Source organism: Protopterus annectens, chromosome 2.part1 (assembly GCF_019279795.1).
Source record: "Protopterus annectens isolate FY-2018-M chromosome 2.part1, PAN1.0, whole genome shotgun sequence".
Lineage (NCBI taxonomy): Eukaryota > Metazoa > Chordata > Ceratodontiformes > Protopteridae > Protopterus > Protopterus annectens.
The window spans coordinates 621,098,437-621,122,890 of record NC_056729.1 but is presented as its reverse complement, the minus strand read 5'-3'; the positions used below and the strand labels follow the sequence as shown (position 1 = coordinate 621,122,890).

At 38.2% G+C, this 24,454-nt stretch overlaps 1 protein-coding gene across 1 annotated transcript in view; it reads right to left on the bottom strand.

Moving 5' to 3' along the window:
* LOC122794885 (vomeronasal type-2 receptor 26-like) overlaps positions 1-24,454 on the bottom strand; it is a 386,917-nt gene that overhangs the window by 174,369 nt on the left and 188,094 nt on the right. Inside the window, exon 5 of the mRNA XM_044063484.1 lies at positions 10,224-10,334. Coding sequence (XP_043919419.1) covers positions 10,224-10,334 — 111 coding nt within the window. The remainder of the gene's footprint in view (positions 1-10,223; positions 10,335-24,454) is intronic.

The window sequence follows — 24,454 nt, the reverse complement described above, 5'->3', positions numbered from 1 at the left end:
TCCATGATGGGGGACAGAGGTAAGACATTTCCACTGAATCTGCCAACCAGTGGATTGGCTATATCTACAGCATTTGTTTATGTGGTGTCCTTGAACACCAGTTCTGCACAGATCTGGGAACTTCCTTTGGGAATGCTGACATATGTGAGGAAGGCCTTACTATTGTCTGTCTAGATGTTGGCAATTTGGACTCGGTGTTGCCTTTAGTGGATTTCACTGGTGCTCCACTAGAAACATATCTAAATGACAGAGACCTCCCAAACACAAACATGCTACACATACTTCCGCTGCAGACACAATACATATAATAGCTCATGCACCAGTGTTTCACCTGTCAAGCCCATGAAGCAAAACACAAAGCCAAACATATTAGACATAGGTGAATCCATTATCACTTATCAGTTGTCTGTCAGATGCCAGGATCCACCACACCACATATGCACTCAAGTCTCTCAACAACAGGTACTGTTATGACTCCCTCATAGTCCATGTTGGTATGAACAATTTGAGATGTACCTCTCCAGACTATATGAAGAGAGACATGACTGAGCTCTTGGACTATGTGTCTCAGGCAAGTATGTCCCTAGCCTTAAGCAGCATTTTGTCTTCACCTAGGATGATGCCTCAACACAAACAGAAAATGACTGACTTAAATAATTGGCCTAGTTTCTGGTGTCCTTCAAAGGGGATCCAGTATCCATCAGCCTGGGATGACATGATTGACAGACCACAATTCTTTGCCAGAGATGGTCTTCATCTATCACCTCTGGGATTTTGGCTACTGGCAAAAGCTCTTGTGCCTTTTTTTTAGGCAGTGTCACAAGGACAAAATTCCAGAAGTAAAAATTCCATCTAAAACCAACCTCAAGGTTATGCTGTTGAAAGCTAGGAGTCTTAACATGAAACTGCACTCACTGGAAGAAGTCCTCACATTGGAAGACACAAACATTTGATACCTGGTTCATGGCTGTGGAGAGCACCCAGCCATACCTGGTTAGCTTCCACATGTTAAGACCACAAACTGAAGATGTGAAAATGAAAGGAGGAGGTGTATCAATATTCATTAAAGATAAACATGTCTCCAGACTGGTTAAACAGTATGATTCCCTGGAGATACTTCAGGTGCAATTAACTGTTGGTAGGACACCTATTCAAGTCATTGTCAGCTACAGGACTCCTGCCATGAATCAGGACACCCTTTCTGCCTATTTGATCTCCTTGAGTCTATCAAGATATAGCTGAACATCATGGTTTTGGGCAACTTTAATTACCTATCCATTGACTGGTAAATTACTTATGCTCAAACTCACTTGCCCAAAGGTTCATTGACTTAATTAACTCCAATGCCCTGGACCAGCTGGTTGACACTCCTATAAGGGGTACCAACATCCTGGATCTGGTGCTTACCAATATGGGGGACCCTGGTATTACCCCCACTTTAAGGTCTTCCCCTGGTGAGATCTGACCACAAATCAGTCTCATTCAAAATGACTATCACACCTGACCCCCCCCCCCCATATCAACAACTAGACTAAAAAAATTCTCTAAAGCAGATTATAACCTCTTACAGGATGGTATAAATAACTTCACTGCACCCCCCCAGATGGAAATGGCAACTATGCCATGTTCTACACCAATGCTTTATACAAACACCTGTAAAACTGCATTGGCTCAGCCGTACCTGATAGGACCAAAACAAACACTTCAAGGAAGAGCAAACTTGCCTGGTGGACAACTGCCATTAACAGGCTTTACAATAAGACGAAGAAATTGTTGTCTAAGAGTAAGAGGGAGAGGGCCCTAAACTGGAAACACTCCCTTCTCAGCTTAAACAAGCAAATAAGATTTCCTGTGTGAAGACCTCCAAAGCAAACTACAAACCCAGATTAGCTTCCTCAACTAAGGGCAACCCTAAAGCATTCTTTAGTTACATTCGTAACCAAAAAGGAAAGGCCCAGATTTGCACCAAACTGGTAGTTAATGATACCACTTATACTGAGCCTGTGGACATAGCTAACTTGTTAGCCAATAGGTTCTGTGAAAACTTCACTCCCTTGTCCCTGCTACAATTACCCCATAGCATCCATACCACCTGTCCACTACCTTGTATCTCTAAAGAGCAGTTCACAAAAGCCCTCTCCAAGGTGAAAAACACAGCATCTATGGGACCTGATAACATCCCGGGCTGCATCCTACATAGGCTCCAACAAAAATTAGCAACACCATTTGGTAATTGTTTCAATCATAGTCTAAGCACCGGCCTCACCCAGCTGAGTGGAAAATGGCCACCATTTTTCCCTTACACAAAGGTGGTGCTTCCACTGACCCTGGAAACTATAGATCTATTCGCCTGACTAGCCTCATCTGCAAGGCCATGGAGTGAATTATCATGGACCTTACCACCAAAGATATAGAAAATCTCCAAACACCTGACCCTGCTCAGTTTGGATTTGTCAAAGGGAGCTCATGCCTGTAAAACCTGGAGGACTTCTTTGAGACTGTCACCAAGGCTCTGGATGAGGGGAAATCTGTGCATACAGCCTACCTAGACTTAGCCAAGACTTTTGACACTTTCCCTATTTCACACTATTGCTTCTGTGTTTTGGTATCGGCAGCTATCACACTATGGAGACTTTAAATGTAGAGTTGGATTATAATCCTGAATCTATTAACTTGAACCAGAAATGGAATAACATCGTGGAACCAGGAAATAACCCTCTGCTTACCCTTGAACTGCATCCTCCTTTGTTGCCGTCTACAACAGGTATTGTGGACAATTTAAATGAATTCAATGACTTGAGTAGAGAGTTGGAAAATAACTTATATAAATTGCAAAGACTCATTTGGCAGAGGAGACATATGGAAGCTAGTTTACACTTCCAGATTGTCCCTTGAAGCATGAGAGTCTTATGCATGCCAACATATGGTGATAGCCACCGAGAGCTACTTAGAAGATGGCAAAAATTGAATTTGGAACTAAGTAACAGTTACATGAGATTGCTCATTGATTATTTTTCACCCGTTGAAGCTGAACTCATGCGCAAGGTAGAGGCTTTGAACAAAGATCTACGGGCTCGCTTCAAGGGTTTGATATATGAAAGGAAAATAGAAAATTTATATGCTCAAGTAGCTATTTATCGTGACAAGTTACAACAAATAAAATATCGGAAGTTGCAACGGGACTATAGAGATTTTACTACAGGGCAGGTCTTTGTTTGGCCGAGGAACAATCAAACCAACAGTCAGGGGCCTCTCAATGTTAAACGTACTGAAAAGAACAGTTCTAACCCTGTTGAAAGAACCATGGTCATGGACAACATTATATTGAATGATGTTGCTTGTAGCAACAATGTAACTGGGTCTAGTCTATCTACTGCACCTTTAAATGAAAGCTCGGCTTTGACTATCAGTTCTTCGGCAGCTACTCCACCACCCAATCAGCAGGCGCTGATTGAACAACAGGAAGACAATGGTTTGGGAGCAAGGCCGAAAGCCTTGGATAAGGGTTTGGAAAGTTTTTTACCGTATCCAGTGAAACTCCGCGAACCCTTCAGAGACAGATCACACAGTCGGGGACGGAGGAAGCGAAAGTTTTCAGGAGGAATTCAGGCCAACGAATGAAGAATCAGGAACTGAACCAGCTAGTTTTTAATTTATCCAGGTTTGAACTTACTGATAGAGACTATTCACTATTAAATAAAGGCTTATCTTTCATACCGTCACAAAGCAGTGATTTGAGTGAACTGTTAACAGATTTACGAATATTTGGACGTACAATTACACTCAAACTGATGTTTAATAACGAAAATAGTAGTATTATACAATGTGCAAATAGATTTAAATGAAAAAGTTCTTTTGTTCCTGCTTTTCCAGCTAATGTGGATTGTTTCATACAGCTATGTGAAAATGATTTTTATGCATATTTTAGGAGACATGAACGTAAATGTACTTACTTCAACTTGAATAAGGAACAGCAATTATCTTTATTTAATCTTTCCCATAATGCTGATTTAATTATAAAACCAGCCGATAAGGGGGGTGGTATGGTATTACTTAATACTGATGATTACCATACCTCTATGATGGATATGTTGCAAGACACAAACACATATTTGGAAGTTAACTCTGAATATTTACTCAAGTTAGTGAAGAGAGTGTATGATGACATCTATGATTTATTAATGTGTAGACAGATTACACAAGAATTATATGAGTATTCTTTGGTTGATTTTCCATTGATACCATATATAAAAGGCTTGCCTAAAATTCATAAAGGCATTTTACCCCCCCCCCCCATGAGACCCATAGTGGTAGGTGAAGGTTGGGTTACTGAAAGAATCTCTAATTATTTGGAAAGTTTATTGGGACCGACAGCAAGGAATATATCCGTCATTCTTAAAGACAGCTATCAATTGATTAATGAATTAAATACTTTATATAGCGATGTAGGATGTTTATTCACTTGTATATTAGTAACCCTAGATGTGAAAAATCTGTTCACCTCTATTCCTAATGATTATGGCATAGAAGCCATAAGGGAATTTTTGTGTACATTAGATAGTTTTAATAATGAACAAGTTATTTTGATTTGCACACTTTTAGAGCTCGTGTTATCTAACAATGTTTTTCTATATAGAAATGTTATATGCACAAAAATGGGGGGGGTCGCCATGGGGACTCCATGTGCAAACTCGTATGCAAATCTTGTAGTATACCAATGGGAGAGAAGATTCTTGTTTAATAGTCCTTATTACAAGCAAGTCTTACTATATAGAAGATTTGTTGATGATATTTAATTTTTTAGGAATGGCAGCATAGAAGAATTATATGCATTCATCAGTTATCTAGAATCAACTACTGATTTTCTGAGATTTTCCCTTGAGTTTTCATCTAACAAGGTGGACTTCCTAGATATAAGTATAATTAAGGATAGTCAAGGTAACATATCCACGGCCTTATATAGGAAGCCTTGTTGGAAAAATGCACTACTGCATTTTAGCAGCATGCACCCTAGGTTTGTTTTCTCCAATATAGTGAAGGGACAATATCTAAGAATCATCAGGACTTGTAAAGATGTTTCAATTGTGCACAACAACTTGACGTCATGCATACTTTATTGTTAGATAGGGACTATCCTGACCCCATGTTAAGTAGGATTAAAGAACTTGTTATGAATGTCCCTAATGATAGGGGCAATAATATCAAAGGAGCTATTGGTTATAGAAGAGGTGGAAAGGCTACTGTTAATGATGCTAAGGTAGCCTTTATAACCAGATACACCAATGATAATAAGAACATCATGGACATTATAAAGAAGAATTGGAAGGTACTTACTATTGATTCCAAGATTCAGGATATAGTAGGCAGTATTCCTTCCTTTACCTACAGGAATAGGAAGAATTTGAGGAGGATTTTATGTACTGAACATTTTCAAACTGAAAATATCAATCATATTAGAAGTAAAAATAAGCTAGGCACATATGCTTGTAATAAATGTAACATGTGTAAGTTTATTTCAAGGGAACAACATTTTATTCATCCTGTCACTAATTATAAATTTATACCCAAATTTTATGCAAGTTGTGAAGATGAAAATCTTATCTATCTAGCGACCTGCATACACTGTTCAGTGTTCTATGTAGGTATGACATCTAGAAAACTGAAAAGACAGGATGTACAACCACATATACGACATAAGAAGGAACAATCAACAGAATGCCATAGCCAAACATGTAAATAGTCATACAGATCATATTTTTAAGTTTAGGGTATTACAGATAATAAATAAAAATAGGAGAGGTGGGAATAATAATAATAATTATTTAGAATCCATTGAATTATGTTGGATTTTTAAGTTACGAGCACATCTAAAACCTGGCTTAAATCAATTTGTCAGTATTAAGCCAGTATTAGTTGCTCATAAATATTAAAATATGAACTTATATATGTTTATATGTATATTTATTTTAGATTTATATAGTTATTTCAGTAATTTATAATAATATTCTTGTTTCATATGAATTTATTTATTCATTATGCAATATATATATTTTTATTTTATTTTTATTTTCAGGTTCTATATGTATTTCATTTATTGCATTTATTATATTGTATTATACTTGATATATACATGGTTTAAGGCTCATATTTTAGATATTACATCATGTTTTTTATAGGCAGCGTGCTTGTTATGAATTGTCTGAGTCAGCAGCATCTTAGTTATCTGACATTAACAGTCACTATGGTTACCTAATTTACCTGATTTTATTGTTTGATTGATTTTAATCAAGGTGAATTGGTTAATATATTTAAAGACTGTGTTCTAACTGTTATAGTGAAATCAGAAGAAGCGTTCAGCGTTCAGCATGTGAAAACGCTTATTTCTTTTAATAAATTTTTGGAGCTTTTATGTACATCATAGTGGTGGTCTTATCCTGTATTCTTGCAACATTTTGGTCTTCTCTTTCGGATTGAGACCTCTGGATAGCGGCAGAACCCTACTTCACACTACCTAGACGTAGCCAAGACTTTTGACACTTTCCCTCACTCAGGCATCATTGACAAACTCACCCAGCTAGGAATGAACCCCGTTTATCATTAGGTAGGTCACTAACTGGCTCACTGATAGAAGGGGAATCCACCTCCAACAGTAGACCCATAACCAGTGGTGTTCCACAGGGATCAGTCATGTGACCTCTACTATTCAGAATGAATTTCTCTGAAGTACAAGCAAAAACTAAAGGTATGTGGCTGACAAAGTTTGCTGATGACTGCAAACTGGGAACGGTCACAGAATTTCTAAATAATGCCAACATCCTACAAGAGGGTCTTACACAAACAAATGATTGGCGCCAAAGTCATAGCCTTAATATCCATGCAAATAATGTATTGTCATCCCTTACAGTAAGAGCAGTGTTCCTGCTAACTACCACATCAATAGCAACACCCTAAGTATGCACTCAGTGGTGAGAGACCTGGGAACACAGGTTGACAGCAACCTTACCTTTGATCACCATGTCTCCACAGTGGTAAGAAGGACATTCTATATTGCACATTTCATAAGCAAGGGCATTGCCTCCAGAAAAAAATAAGTTATAACCTCTGTGTGCTCATCTGTCATCAGGCCAGTGATTGAGTACAATGCTCCTTTTGGTATGTACTTTTCCAAGCACCTGCAGTAATTGGAGAGAGCACAAAGGTTCCTCACAAGGAAAATTCAATATCTTCAGCATCTGTCCTATGTGGGCTTGCTGAAATCACTGTCACTTTATTCTGCTTCATGCAGATTACTCTGGGGTGATTTCTGTCTTGCATATAATGCAATCTCTGACCCTGCTTTACTAGAAATACTGCATATCCGCAAGTCAAATGGCATACTGGTTACTCTCTCTAAAGACTTTAACCTGGTTTGTGACATTAATGGAACCTGCTGGAGGGACAGAGTTGTCTCCTAGAGGTTACCACACCTTTGGAACAGACTCCCACTTCACGTCAAACCAAGCATCTCATTGCACCTCTTCAAACGAAATCCGGACTATTGGATGGGTAACCGTAAATTCAGCTTGGGGGTTCCACTTATGTCTCTCTTGGACAGTGGCAATAGGTACTGATTGTGGAAACAAGGGTAGAACTTGACTAAGCTTGTAAGGACCCTAGAGGCATTAGCCTAGTATCGTCCTATGATCCTATGATCCTAGGAATACATGTTGCAGAAGTGAGACATATGCACCTGTTTCTCAATATGTTGTGTACAATACACACTTACACACACACACACACACACACACACACACACACACACACACACACACACACACACACACACACACACACACACACACACACACACACACACACACACACACACGCATGTTTTGTGATCAGCATGGATGCAACATGTATGTATGTGTGTTCATATTTCTGATGAAATGATGTCTGCTTTAAGACATGTATATAGCAATTTCAATGTCTATTGTCAGTATAAAGCTTTAGATGATGTAACAATGCAGTTGTACTATTTATTTTTGTAGTGTAGTTCACATCTGGGAACAACTACTGACATATCCATTTTCAAGTGCATTGTTGCAGGGCACATATGCATCAGATTAAATATAAGTTTAGTCACTAACAAGTGCCTTCCCTTTGGTTGTATTTTTACATGATTTATAATAGGATGAAGATGAAATGGCATTAAACATAGTAATACATGTCAATCAGCTGTTTCCATAACACTGCTGAGCAACCAGTTTGTGTGATTGATGACAAAGTGCTTGTGCATGCGAGATTCACATTGAATGAATATGATTTAAACTTGAGAAGTAGTTATGCATATAGGCTATGGTAGAAATATATGTTGTAAATAATGTAGTTTATATTGGAAATATTGTGTCATAACTCTTGATATTAAAGACTATTCCTTTTGCCTTCCCCGTTTGCTGGGAGTTAAGTGAGCAGACACAGTCCGCTGCTTAAATGGGAAAATAGTAATAGTTCTATTGGTTCATCTTCTTTCATGCAAACACACTAAGTAGTGCGGCATGGCAGTCAGCACTTTGGACAGTACTGAGTGTAAGAGAAACACCTGCAGCCTATCTTTCTCTGTAGCAGCAGGTGTAACCGTAACAAAATCATATTTTGAGCACACATGATATAAGGTTCGAATCCAGCTCAATGTAATTTTTTTCTAGTTATAATTTCAGGATGGCATTACATAATTAAATGCAATAGTTATTGCAAATGTGAGAGACAATGACTACAATGAAGCACTGTATAAAATGAACATCAGTCAATTGATTTATGTCAACAATACACATACCGGATTGGCATTTTTATTCATTCATCAGTCTAAATAAATGTCAGAGTAAACATTTAATATCAGTGCCTTTACTCTGCTTAACTGTGTTTCTTTAGTGCAGTGATATCCTCAGGTATACAGGGAAAATGTATGTAGTCACTGGCATGTTGTAACATAACATTCAAAAATTGATGTAGGAATCTGGATGCTGATGCTTGTGCCACCCCCAGTATATCCCATGTTGGTCTCTGGAAAGTTCTTGTTGCTAATATTCTAAGTGCAACACATACCTTAGTCTCCACAGGTACTGATTCCCCTCAGTTTACCCTTGCTGTCAGTTGAGGATGACAGAGGTTGCAAGGTTTTTGTAGTGTGTCTCTATCTACCCTGTAGTGCTCTACAATTTCCACCCCATGCAGACTATGAAAAGTTAAATGGTGTTTAAACACCCTTCTCCTTCTTGGCTGAGGCTTATTAGCAGCAGCAGCAATACAGACTTGGGCCTGTTGCACATACACATGTGTAAGAGCAACTGCAACCCCTAACATTCTTTCCATGTAGAGTAGTTTATGTGTCTGCATTCCAATAGGTTTTAGAATTCAAAGCTAAAATCTGCACTGAGTGTACACAATTGTTTTATAACTTGTTGAATAGCTTCTCCATCTTGGATTTGATGATTAGCATACAGTTCATCTGCTTATGCTGTAATTAGCCTACCACAATGTTTATCATGTTTGTGCAGCTCTACACGATGTACAGAGCCAATTGCTGAATACAAATCAGCACACTACCATGTGTGTGACATTGCAGCTGTGATGTGCACATGGTCATAATGCACCATGTAGGCTTTATTGAATCTTCACCAAAATGATGCAGCACAGAAACCACAATGTAAATAAAATGTAGATCCTCCAAGAATGTAATTTATTTTAGTTACTCATAATGCTTTGCAGCTTTCTTAAATCTTTGCTCAGTATCTACCATGAAATAATTGTATGGGTGTGGTTAGAGAGAAAATGGAATAAACAGTGAAACTAAAAAGTTAAATAGCACACTAATTGTTTATGTTTTGCAAAATCACTTGCAACTTTATCATGACAGGTACGACAGGAAAATAAATTAAATGTAACACAAATATGCATCCAAACATGACCAATAAACTTTAAGTTGCTTTTACTTACAAAAGAACTCAAATTTTGATTATATTCCTGCCTAATCTTGCTCTACATTTCAACTTCAGGTATACAATTCAATCCTTATTCATAAAAGTTGTGACTATTCAGAAATGCCATTTAAATGTCAATGCAAAGCAAGTTTATTTTTTTTTTTTGCATTTGATACCCTTGACCTCCTCATATTGCAATAAAACATAAAGAAAACATGCAAATAGTTTCACAACTTCTGTTACACATTTTAAAAAAATAGTTACCTGTAAAATTTGTGATTTTACCATTTGAGCATGGAATACAGTCAAAGCAGCAAACTGGTTGACCCTTTCTTGGGATTTTCACGTTTCCTGCAAGGCAGGTTTCACTACAGACTGAATGTGGAACCTGAAAGGTAGTTCAAAGGAAAACAACAGTGAAAATACAAATGCAGGTAATGACAAATTATTCTTCTCATTATACAATTCCCTTTGTATGCATTTGTTTAGCTGCACTATTCCCATATGAGCATCATACTGTACTAAATCACTGGAGCACAATGATAATTAAAAATGTGCTCGCCAGGAAGTGCATCATTCCGAACTGAATAAGCCATATCATGATACTGAAAGGAACCTCTATTATTATTCACTTTCTATGATTGTAAATAAAAATATAGCTTCAAGTTTATGTTCTAGATGTATGGCAGTGGGGACTATTAACAAAATACAAATATTATAAGCTTGTAGATTCAACTGCCAAGCTTATAGCCTACTGGCCATCAAGAATTTTAATTGCTGCAGCCCCATGTTTATGTATTGTGTAAATACAAACAAAAACAAACCTATAATATGTAGAAGTACAATAAAAAGTTAAATAAAACAATAACCAAGGGAAACCACAATGAAGATGCATAAAGATAAAAACCACTACTTCATTAAAATAAAAATAAGATGTCCATCATACCGATCAGTGTTGTAGTACCCTTAGATATATGGGTTATATCCTGCTAAGAATTTAACAGACAGACAGCTTCCAAAGCTTCAGAGAACCTTACACATTCCCAAATTCTCAGGCACCTTGAACTAAGCTGAATTGAAGATAAGGTTGGGTGCCAAGCCCTTCAGAGCTTCTGCTGCCACTGACAAATGTGCTCCTCTAAGGTTTCAAGGATTGATGATCAGCTTGGTGGTGTTCCTTTTCTGGACAGATAAGTTCCCTTTGGGTGAAAAAACTTACATTTTCTAAATATCGTTTGTGTTTTATCACTTTCTTCTTCAGGAAAACTATTCTAAAGTTAGGAGTTTTATGTTTTAACAGATTGCCATAACACTGTATTGTAGTTTGGTTCAGAGACCCACCATAATTAAAAATCCTGGAATGTTTAAATGTCTTAGCCGTCCATACTGTAAATACATACGGGAAGGAAGAAGTGTAGAAATTAATGGCAAAGTGTTGAAAAGCAGTAATAGATATACTTGCCAATCCATAATGGTAGTTTATCTTGCTTTATGCCAACTATGTCCTTCCTTCTATGTAGGAAAGACAGAACGTAAACTAAAAGATAGGATTTAAGAAAATACGTATACCATTTCAAAAAACAAAACAGAGAATGCATTAGCTAGACATGTAAGAGGAAACCCTAACCACACTTTTAAATTCTAGGTAATAGAACAAGTTTACACTGACTCAAGGAGTGGACCCCTAACAGTAATTCTTGAACAGTTAGAATTACTGTGGCAAATCTGCTTGAACGTATATTTCCCCAGGATTGTATGACATGTGCTCAATTCATTGCATGCTAAAAGTGAAAAATTTGAGGAGATAAATGTTCTAAATTATGCTCTAAAATGTTTTAATATATGTGTTTTATAAAATTTTTTTCTAAATATTTTACATAAATTAAATTATTGAGACTTTTTACAATGGTTTTATACCTATGTAACAGTGAAGAATGACCGGTATTGTAGTAGCTTGCTACCGAACAATCACATGAGAGAACTGGGAGGGGTATTTAAAACTCTAATTTGTACTTGTTTTTTATCTGAAGAAGTTCAGGTTAATATACTAGACAAAAATAAAATGCTTTATTTTTCTCCATTAAATACACTTATTTAATTTGGAGTCTACTGTTTTATTTGCCTGAACCAGTTGCCAGTGTTTCATTTTTGGTTTGTCTTTCGTTTTTGAATTTTATTTGTTTGTTTGAATAAGTTCATAGCATCTCACGGTTTAGACAGCACTCCATACCACTTTGTTGAACCTGGAGGTGAGAGGGAAATGCTAAACAACTTGAGCATTGTTGTGGCTACTTTGAGCCAACAAGTGGAAGCTTTACAAAGAAGACTGGATAACACTACTATGAGAGAGTTGAATCTCTCTAATGGGCACTTGACCAGCTATGAATCTTCCATTCCAGTACATCCTGATACAGCAAGAGCACCCGGTAAGCAGCTGCAATTAGCAGCAGGGGCTTCCAGTACAGAAGTGAACATAGACCTTACTCAACTGTATTCCGCTAGATGGGAATCAAGTTTACACCAAGAACTAAATCATGATTTGCATGCAGTGAGAAACACTCCAAGGCTTATTGGGATCCCATGTTGAACATCAGATAATCAGGCTGGAGGTAACACTGTCCCTATTTCTACTAACTTGGCACTATTTGACAATAAATTACTCAAATACAAAAAAAAAAATATGCTTGGAGATAGAATACTGTGAAGAATGTATTCAGTTAAAATAGTCCCAAAAGGACTACAAATTTGTCAATATCCAACAGGGTTAGTGTCAGACTCTAACTTTCACAAGGACTTGATTCAATTATTTAATCAACAGGGTTTGGATCTCCTAACCCTCATGATAAAGCACTACCAGATAATAGGGAAGGGAATAACAGATAATGTCCAGAGGCTTGATGAAGAGATTCGTGGACATACTGACTTTCCAAGATATTAATATGATTACAACAGAATATTTCATAGTACTGACCAGCACACTGGCAAACTAAAAACAACAAAAATTAAAAAACGTAATTGCGATCGCTTACAATATGAAAAAGGCACTGCTTTTCCATGCCCATCTAATTCACAAATATGGAATCCGGAAGTCAATTCCCACCCCATGCATATGCATGAATTGGAGGCAGGAAATGATGCAAATGAACTTCCTACAACTACTGCATGCAATGGAATGGAAGACATAGGTGAAGGAACATCAAATGAAGCATGAGGAAATGGAACCATAAGTCAAAGTGAACATATTCGCAGCCAAAACCAAGGATATATAATGAATAACAACTATGTACACCGAAATATGAACTTCCAGCAACAAAACCAACAAATCATTCATCAAGGTAACAATAATACAGCCTTCAACAATCAGGGTTTACCACTGCCAAACAACAGATGAAAACAACAAGAGCAAAGCACACAACAAGAAGTGGAGGTAAATAAAACATAGGACTGTGATATAGTACAGAACTGTGCAATTGTCAAAAACAGTGAAGGTGATTTTCTTATTTACAACTATTCATCCTTTGTGATACCTCCAGAATTGGTACTTTTAGCAAAAGGTTTAACATTTATTCCTGCACAAAGAATGGACTTACTAAAACTATTGTGGGCTTGAAAATGTTTGTAAGAAAACTGAATTTAAATGTAATTTTAGGCATTAAAAATGCTGAACCTAACCCCGTCTTTGTACACAGTATGTTTAACCCTCCTCTACATGCAACATTACATACATTTGAAAAAAAGTGTGAAACATTAATATTCATGATATATACAATAGAAAAACAGGACATAAGAGAAACATGAATAAAAATGAATGGGAGATTCTAAACTTATTAAAAACAGTTCAGGTAAGGGTGATGAAACCTGATAAAGGTGGGGGGTTAGTATTTATGGACCTGGATGACTATGAAAACAGAATAAAAAACTTATTAGACAATGAAGCTTATAAGAAAGTGTCTTTGAACCAGTTCAATATTGCTAACCAACACATTAAAATGTACATTAATGACTTGTTTATAGAAGGTAAAATAGATCTAGAAATGTACAATTATATGAACATTTTGGCTCCTTTGACACCAGTCATCTTTGGAGTACCAAAGGTCCATAAAGATTTATAGATTTACAGAATCTCACACTGAGACCAATTGTTGATGGAAGAAATTCCCTTGTATGCCAGGACTAAAGTTGTACGCAGCATACTGAAGAAATAAGTAGCAACTGAATACTAAATATGCAAGGATTCATGGTCATTCCTAGAGGAAATCATCTTACCAGAACACAATAATGATTACAACTTTCTAACAGTAGATGTGAAAGACCTCTACACCTCTATCCCCCATGCATTGGGTATTGAATGGGTATCTACCATGATGAAATGGAAAGGAGCCCCCAATACAGAAATACATCTAGTGGAGGAATTATTAGACATTATTTTGGCCAACAATTTCATTTTTTTCAAAAATAAGTATTACTTACAGAAAACTGGAGTGGCCATGGGTTCCCCATGTGAAGCCAGTTTTGTTAATTTAGTCATGGCCTACTGGGAGCATGAATATATTTTTGGGAATGTTGAAATGGCTAACCATATCTTTTTTTTTACTCATTACCTGGCTGAAATAGTCATGATAAGCAAAGGAGACATAATGGTAGTTAGTGAATTGGTGAATTACTTTAATACCACTGCTAACTTTTTACAATTAAAATCCCTTACTTGGCTATACTCTTCAGGAAAGCAAGCAAGAGAGAATATAGTGTAGAAATATACAGAAAAAAGCACATATTCAAACACCTTTTTGCATTATTCAAGTGCTCACCACTTTCACCAAAAAAGATCAGTGGTGAAAGTGCAACTGGTATGAGCAGCAAGAATGGTAACCACTGATTTAGAATTTGAACATGAGTGCATTAATTTAAAGCACATGTTTCAAAAGAGACCCTATCCTTCAACTTTACTGAATGAGTTAATAGAGGAAGTTACAAACAAAAGATCCACTGTTTTTTATAAACCTATACTGGGAGGCGAACAAACACAAGATAATTTAGTAACCAGAGAAGCAATCCAAAATATTGATGCAGAAAACATGGCTAACATTAATTTCAAAACTGGATTGGTCATAACATTTAACCCTGAAGCCAATAATGTCAGAATCATGCTAAACAAAAAATGGAATTTATTATTGGACAACAGGGAAATAATGGCCAAACTAAGCAAAAGTCCCAAAATTATATTCAGGAAAGGGAAGAACTTGAAAAACTTATTGGAGGTTAGGAGATCCACCATAATTAAAAATCCCAGAATGTTTAAATGTATTAGCTGTCCATACTGCAAATACATACAGAAAGGACGAAATGCAGAAATTAATGGTAAAGTGTTGAAAAGCAGTAATACAGATAATTGCCAATCCAGAATGGTAGTTTATCTTGCTTTATGCCAACTATGCCCTTCCTTCTTTGTAGGAAAGACAAAACATAAACTAAAAGATAGGATTTACGAACATACGTACATTTAAAAAAAAACAGAGAATGCATTAGCTAGACATATAACTACACTTTCAAATTCTGAGTAATAGAACAAATTTACACTGACTCAAGGGGTGGACCCCTAACAGTAATTTATGAACAGTTAGAATTACTGTGGCAAATCCGCTTGAAGCCATATATTACCCCGGGATTGAATGATCTGTGCTCAATTCATTGCATGCTAAAATTTAAAAATTTGAGGAGATAAACATTCTAAAATATGCTCTAAAATGTTTTAATATATGTGTTTCATAAAATGTTTTTCTAAATAATATTTTACATAGGTTAAATTATTGAGACTTTTTACAGTGGTTTTATACCTATGTAACAGTGAAGAATGACCTTGGATGGTATTGCAGTGATGTTCCTTTAAGAGCTTGCTACTGAAAAATCACATGGGAGAACTGGGAGGGGTATTTAAAACTCTAATTTGTACTTGTTTTTTATCTGAAGAAGTTCAAGTTAATATACTGGATGAAAAGCGCTTTATTTTATCCATTAAATGCACTTATTTCATTTGGAGCTTACCATTTTATTTGCCTGAACCAGTTGCCAGTGTTTCATTTTTGGTTTGTCTTACATTTTAAAGCAAAATTGTGTGGCAGACAAGCTGAGCAGGACCAGGGCAGGCCCTCATGAATAAAAACTAGACCTGGGGTCTTTCAAGATTTAATCCATCTCTGGGGAATTCCTCAAGTAGACCTCCTTATCCCCTCTCTGAACAATAAACTGGCAAGATTCTGTTCCAGAACTCTATGCAACAAGGCCTGGAAGACAGATGCCCTTTTTCCTTCAGACAGGAATGTTTCTGTATGCTTTTACACCCTTTTCACTAATAACCAGTGTACTTTCGGAAGATTCAGAAGGAATCCCCCGAAATCATTGTGGAGACTCCCTTCTGGCCCAGGCAACTGTGGTTCTCCCTTCTTTTGGAAATGGCTTGGACAATTTCCACAAGATTCCTCACAGACTGGATCTGCTCATATAAGAAAATGGGTGTTTAATATACCCCATCAGTCAACTTCAATTGAGTGTCTGGATGATAGGGTCTTAATTCTTTTTAGGCTCCTATTTAATCAGGATGTCCAGCAGGTACCAATGGAGGCAAGAAAGCCTGCCACTAGAAAATCATACATTAGCAAATGGAAAAGGTTTTCTGGTTGGTGCCAACAACAAGATGCTGGGTGGGCAGATTGGCGTGATAATGGAGATGATTTTTCTGAGCTATGATACAGAATCAGAATTGCCTAGACATGGTAAGGCCTTGCTGTGTCTAATTATGATGGCTGCCAAAAAAGCAGTTACTAGAAAATGGAAATCAAAAGCTAAACCAACTATACTAGAAGCATTGAATATACTATCAGAGATAAAGCAACTGGAATTGAGATCTTTAGAAAAGGGTAGGAGCAGATTACATAGGAAAATTTGGAATTGTGGGAGCAATACATACAGGGGAGACATGAGGTTTAAAAGAAGGCAGGACTAAAATGAGTTATGTAATATTTGACTGAAAATGATTGGGTTGATTGTAAGTGTCGTATAATGTTTGCAACTGGGAGCATGTCAGTATAGTTTGTGATGTAAAATGCTTGCACCTCGGATTGCGTCAGTATGGTTTGTTTTCATTTATATAAATGTATGATTGCCTGTGTCATGAGTGATGGTTTAATAAAGATGTATAAATGTAAATTTGCCTATGTCACAAGTGACAGATAATTCAATAAAAGTATTTAAAAAAAATAACCAGCAGCAATTCAGGGATAGTTGTTCTTTGGTTATACAATATTTGTATAAGTTGCTATACTGTGGCCTTTCTTATTCCTCTACCAAGGTTCATTTATCAGCAATTTCAGCATGTATGCCCATAGATCATTCTTTTTCAATGCAGTCTTATGTCGAAATGCCTGTGGGCCCTCCTTGGGATCTTAATTTTGTGTTAGAGTAGCTAACACTTTCTCCAATTGAACTGGCTAACCTAGCTGAGTTGAGGTTCTTATTATGGACAACATAATTACTGATTGCTCTGATCTCTGCAAGAAGAATATCTGAATTGCAAGCTTTTATGGTTAATCAGCCTTATCTCATTTTCAACAGGGCCAGGGTTTCTTTGAGAACTAATCCTTCTTTTATGCTTAAAGTGGTATTGACGTTTACTTTAAGCCAAACTATCCATCTCCGTTTTCTTTCCCGAACCTAAAAATGAAGCAGAAAGGATAGACCATACTTTGCATGTCCAGAACTAAATCTTTAAGATCTTCAGATCAATTGTTCATTTCTTGTGAAGGTAAGGAAAAGGGACAATGTGTGACAAAACAGACTATTTCTAAACTGTTGTCTGAGGCTATTACCTTTTGTTGTATTTATCATAACAAAAGTATTCCAGGCAGGGTCAAGGCATACTCTATAAGGGCCTTAGCTTCAGTATGGCCTTCTGGAAAGGGCTGGATTCTAGAAGTATTCCAGAAGCTGCTACTTGGTCCTCTATACTTACTTTTACAAAGCACTAAATGCTTGATTCATTCTGTAGGTCCAGGTCAGACTTTGCTAGGATCATTCACCAGGGGCTTCTAGCTTTTTCTTCCTTCCACCTCCCAAATGTACTAAGCTAGGGTAATCTACCAATACATCTAAGGATACTGCAGCAGTGATTAATATGATTACTGTAGTATAGTTGTGTAAGTAAACTTTCTATAGTAGTGGATGTTCAAATGACCACTGCTGCAGTAACCCTTCCCTCTCTGTATTCCCCGTGTTGCTTAGTTTGTTTTTTATGAAAAGGTTTGGATATTTATTTAGTTAGTTAGTTCCTTATTTAATTTTTCCTAAGAAAAAAAATTACTAATTTAACATACTTATAATCTACATACAGAAATGAAGAAAGTCAACATCACGTATACCTCTCAACCTGGAAACATCAAAAATCTGGAAAGGCCCATGAAAAATAGGCATACATCTGTATGCTGATTAACATCAAATTTGCATACATAATTGTGTGACCCTGCCCACTCCAATGGAATTGTGGGATACCAACTTTCAAAAGCAAACTAAAACCAGACAACAAAAATATGGCACCAGAGTCCCCCTACAGCCATTCCAATTCCCATTACCTGTCTATTTCACCCCATTTACCATAAAAACTAATGTGTGCATACTGCTTTACTTTTATAATGATCATTTGGATTTTATTTGTACATTTTATAGCACAATGCACAAATACTAATATACATCTGCTAAACAAAGCAATACTGACTCACAATGAAAATAGAATTGCCATTAAAATTCTCTGCCCTTGAAACTCACATTCATTGAAACAGCTTTGAAACCCACACCACAGCCAAAGAAAATGCATCTGGCCAGTCCCTGATAAAGATTACGTTTGGGCTGTTTTCAAATCATTGGCCCCTTGCACACAAAACAAGAAACATACATGTGTTCTTTGATACACCTTCCTGACTTTATTAAATTATATTCCTTGCATAATACAGCACACTTGTTAGACAGAGTGCATTTTAAATTTATTGTTTGAACATTTTTCCAGTAGGCGATGAAACAAAATGCATGAACCACTGCCCAGTTCAGAATGTTTCCATCATAAAAGTCTTTTCAGTTTTTTGTTTTTTTTTTTTGGTGGGGGGGCAAACATTTTGGAAAGTTGCTAGAGTAAAATGTAGGGTTACCATAATGCATTTCACTGCCAAGTCTGAACCCATGACCCTGTGTACTACAGTCAGAGCAATATACCACTATGCCAAATCAGCAGTTTCCTTGAAGGCAGGAAGACTGAAACTTAAATGGCTATCATTTAGTGAATTCAGTTCACACTTCTCACCATAGCTCTCAACCTCTTAGCACAGAAAACCTGGACAAAGCCAATAATGGGGGAATACAGCCCCAAATTAAGGGGAAATTTCAAATACTGATGTTATAAACTTGCAACATTGCTAGAATAAAAGTTTTTTTGTTACCATTTATTTTCTGAGGAATATGAAGTCTGCAATTCAAATGCCTGTCATTATTTACTGAATTCAATCCTTCAGTGATTTGCCACAAAATATGAGGCATAAATTCACAAGAGGTGACACACACACACACACACACACACACACACACACACACACACACACACAAATGTTTAGATTATGTTTCTTTTAATATTGATATTACATTTAGGATTGTTAAACTTACATGTATACCATTAATTAACAGTTATTGGTAAATTTCAAGGTCAGAAATCTATTATAAAAATTACACTTACATGCAACAGCAATACTGGGACTTTATTACATACAGTATGAAAAATATGGATTTAATTTTCCTATTAGGTTCATAGGTTCATAGGTTCATACTAGGCTATCTGCCCTGGGGCAATTATAAGCCTAGCCCGATTCTGTATGGCTTATGCCACCCCTTGATTTGAGTATACTGTGCCCTTTTTAATGTTTAGTTTACTGTGCCTCTGTCTAATAGTGACACGGGAGTAATCCCTGGGACAAACCTACGATCCCCCATCCACCTATCGAGATTCTTCTTGAAGAGATTCAGTGAGGTGCTCTGCCTCACATGAACTGGAATTCTATTCCAGAGTGAAGGGAGCCTCTGGGTTATGAACCTGTCCCTCCAGCAAGTTCTATTTATTTCTGTGCTGAGGTTCAAGTCTCCCGAGCGTGTGGCTCTAAGGGATTTAGATTTACTGAGGTGGAGCATGTCCATTAATTCTGGATTTGACATAGCTTTGTATGTCAGGCATAGATTGCCTCGAAGAAGGCAGTATGCAACTGAGTAGAGCTGGAGTTTTTTTAACCGAGCAGAATATAGCATCTGTTTGAGACCCTTGATCCTCTTGGTGAGATACTTTTGGGTTTTTTCTAATTGCTGCAGGTGTCGGGTAAGGTACATCCCAAAAGAGGCATTGTATTCTATGATGGGCCTGATGAGGGATGAATAAAGGGGCACGATTACCTCTCTTGATCTGGAAGTGAAACCCTTTGTGATGAGGTGGGCTATGTAGAAGGTCTTTCTAACCACTTTGGCAATGTGGTTTTCAAAGGAGAGATTGCTATCAACTTGGGTCCCCAGGTCCCTAATAACTTTCTCTGTACTTAATGGGTTTCCGCCTATGTGGTAATTTGTGGGCACATTGTTTTTGCCAAAGGGTATGACTATACATTTTTTGGCATTTAGCTTTAAACCATGGTGCTGGCACCAGTTATCTGTCTCTGTGAGACCTTTTTGAAGGATGTTTGTGTCAGCTGGAGAGTCGATTTATGTCGCCCAGTTTGCAGTCATCTGCGAACTTGGTGAGCTATAGTCCTCCCATGTTTGCCTGTACCTCGGAAAAGTATATACCGAACAAGAGTGGTCCCAGGACAGAACCCTGTGGGATGCCACTTGTGACCGGTTTCGAGTCTGACATGGCTCCAGCAACTCTCACTCTGAGGGTTCTGTCTTTGAGCCAGTTTGTGACCCATCTTGTGACATAGGGGTTTATATTTAAGCTGGATAGCTTATCTATGATGCCCGAGTGGGGTATTGTGTCAAATGCCTTTGCAAGGTCCAGATAGGCTGTGTGGACTACCTTCCCTTCATCTATGGCTTTGGTGACTGTTTCAAAGAAGTCAACCAGGTTCAAAAGGCAGGATCTGCCCTTGACAAAGCCGAACTGGGTAGGATCTAGTGTCTGTAGGTCCCCAATGTCTTTGTTTATGAGCTCCATGATGATCCTCTCCATAGCCATGCAGACTAAGCTAGTCAGGCTTATGGGGCTATAGTTTCCAGGGTCCTTAGAGGCTCCACCTTTGTGGAGTGGGACCACTGTTGCTGTACGCCATTCTGTGGGCACATATCCTGTAGTGAGGCTGAGATTGTATAGCTGTTTTATTTGAGGGATTAGTTCCTCTTGGAGTTCATGTAGGACGCAACCTGGGACGCCATCTGGTCCATGGAAGCAGTGTTTTTTGCTTTGGAGAGGGCAGCCTTCACCTGAGCATCAGAGATGTTTGGGAGGCAGTCCTCTGCCGGGATAGATACTTGCTCTTTTGGGGGGAAGGGGGTGGAGAAGTTTGCACTGAACCTGTCTGCCAGGATATTGGTGATGTCTGTGGGTTCAGTGTATTTTTTATCATTTAGAGTCAACTCAGAACAAGTCTGGGAGTTGCATCCCAGGTTCCTAACATAACTGAAAAAAAGCCTTATGATTGTCTTTGGTGTCCTGTGCAATTTTTCTCTCGAAGCTGGCCTTGAAGGATTTTATGAGGGATCGTAATTTTTTGCTAGTACTGATCAGAGATGCCTTCCCTATTAGGGATTTTGCTCTATCTTGTAGTAGCTTCCTCCTTCTGTTGTACAGTTTATTTATGGCAGGGGTCCACCAGATTGGACGCCTGCCTTTGGATGATTGGGTCTTGGTTTTGTTTGGGATAGCATGATCCATGTATTCCTGGAGATGTCCGAAAAATGCGTTTATATAGGATTCTGCAGTTTGGGCCGTGGTTTCCACTGGACCTGGGGCCTTGAAGGATTCCACTTCGGTTTTGAGAAGTGAGAAGTTCGCTTCTGAGAAGTTTTTCACTGTGGTTTTCTGGGCTGAGGGTGGGGTCGGGATGTGGACATCCAGTGAAATTAATTTATGGTCTGATCTTACCAATGAGGGATATACTTCTGGTGTGGAGAATAGAGTCCCCATGTTGGTAATGATCAGGTCTAGTATGTTGTCCCTTCTTGTGGGAGTGGTGACTAGTTGTTCCATAGCATTTGCATTTATAATTTCCAGGAACCTTTGGGCTAAGGTGCTGGGACTTGAGTAGTGCTCCCAGTCAATGTTTGGGTAGTTGAAGTCACCCAATATAATGGTGTTCGGAGAAATCTTCATGTTCTCCAATGTTTTCAGGAAAGCCGAGTGGGATTCCTGACTTTGAGAGGGTGGTCTGTAGGATGCTATAAACTGAAAAGCAGTCTTGCCCACTGTTAGTTGCACATGGATGGTCTCCGATACTTCGTGCAATGCCACTAACCTGGAGGTGTGGATATCCATGATAAATATGGAAACTCCCCCTCCTTTTGTGGTTCGGTCCGGGTTTTGGGGCCAAAAAGCATGATATGAGGTATAGCCTGGTAGTGCTGGGGTGCTCTCTGGAGCCTTGAACCAGGTTTCTGTCACTGCACAGATATCGATGTTCTCCATACTAAGGAGAGCTTTGAGTGCGTGCATCTTGAGGTTAAGACTTCTGGCGTTAAGCAGCATTACCCTTAGTTTCTTGTTCCTTGTGCTGTCTATGGGGTTGGGTTTGACTTTTGAGCCTTGCCTAAAAAAGGCACTATGGGGGTGGCAAGAGCCTTTGCCAATATCCGAAAGCCCAGTGGTGACAGGTGCAAGCCGTCCCTAGTGAAGCAACGTGGCTTGTCGAGCATGTCATTCCAGGCTGACAGACACTGGATCCCCTTTGAATGACACCAAAATTTTAGCCAATTGTTAAAATCGATCATTTTGTCTTTGTACTGTGGCATCATTCTAGGTGAGGGTAAGATTCTGCTCAAGGTCAGGGTCATACCAGCCTGGGCTACATGATGAGAGAGCTCCTCTATGTCTCTTTTCATGTAGTCCAGGGAGATACATCTCATGACATTCACACCAGCATGTACAATGACTGAGTAATATTTGTATTTGCTTTGGAGTGACCTGAGTGCTTGCATTATGCTGCGGATCCTAGCACCCAACAGGCAGCACACCATGACCTTCTCTTTATTCAGCCTGGTGAGTGGGACGTCAGTGTGTCCGACAATAGAGCCACCTATTACAAGAGTATCAAGGTGTGTTATTCAGCCTTAAGGGCTGTGGCTGCTTGGCGCACTGACTTTGTGGGCTATGTGTTGTGCGTGTTTTGTTTTGAGGTAGCGTTTGCTTGGATGTCTGCTTTGGAGGTCTCTGTTGCTTAGGTAGATTTTTATTTAGAGCCTCCGAGTATGTTTTTGTGTATTTATGTGTTTGGTTCATTGATGTGGTGGGACTATGTGATACTGGAATTGTATTGTGTGAGGTTCCTTCTCCTCCTGACTGGTTACACCAGTTTTGAGATGAGAGAGCTCAGTCTCCAGTTTGGCTTAATAGTTGCATCTCTCACATATATTTGAACCTGTTTGGAGGAGGAGAGGGTTGTCCTTGTACATGATACAGTTGTAACATTGCCTCAAAATTCCCAGATTCACCAGCTGGACTGGAGAGGAAACCATTGACGACCTTTGGACATGCTAGAGTAATATAGGGAAACTGAATTTAAGATGGACCAATAGAGGACAGGGTAATCGTAGAGAGTATAAGAGTATGTAGTGCTTATGGTTTAATAGTGCTAACTTGTAGGATTACTTGATTGGACCAGTGAAGGGCCTTAGAATGAGAATATGGTGTTTAAATTTAGAGATAGAGCAGTTCTAAGGGAAAAAGTGAAGAGCAGACTTTGTGGAGCCAGGAATAGTTTAAACCCAATTAGGCGGCGCTGCCCGCTGTTGTGCTATGCACAAAAACGGGCAAAACCGCGCAAAAGAGGGTTTTAAGAGAGGAAGATGAAAGAGTTTGGAATTGACCCAAAATGGCCAATAAAACTACAGTTTCAAGTCAGTAACCACTCCCACAGGGGCAGGCAGGCTGCTCAATGTTTTTCACTGCCAATGATCAACAGAGAGACTTCCCTTTAGCCCAAGCCAAAAATGGCCTCCAAGAAACTTACAAACAGTTCAAGAACAGCAAACCTGTAACTGAACTTTTTTAAATCTCAGAAAAGTGGGAAAAAAGCAAGAATTTTTTTGTTTTTTTCAGAGATAGCAGAGGTTCACAAGTATCAACAAGTTATAACAGTGCAGTAAATGACCCCACACAAGAGTGCTAGGCCAAAGACAGATAAAATGCAAGTTTTGAGAAACAAACGATTTTAAAAATAAGTGCAAACAGAAAATTCAGTAAACAGCTCTAGGTTGTGCTCTAAATACAG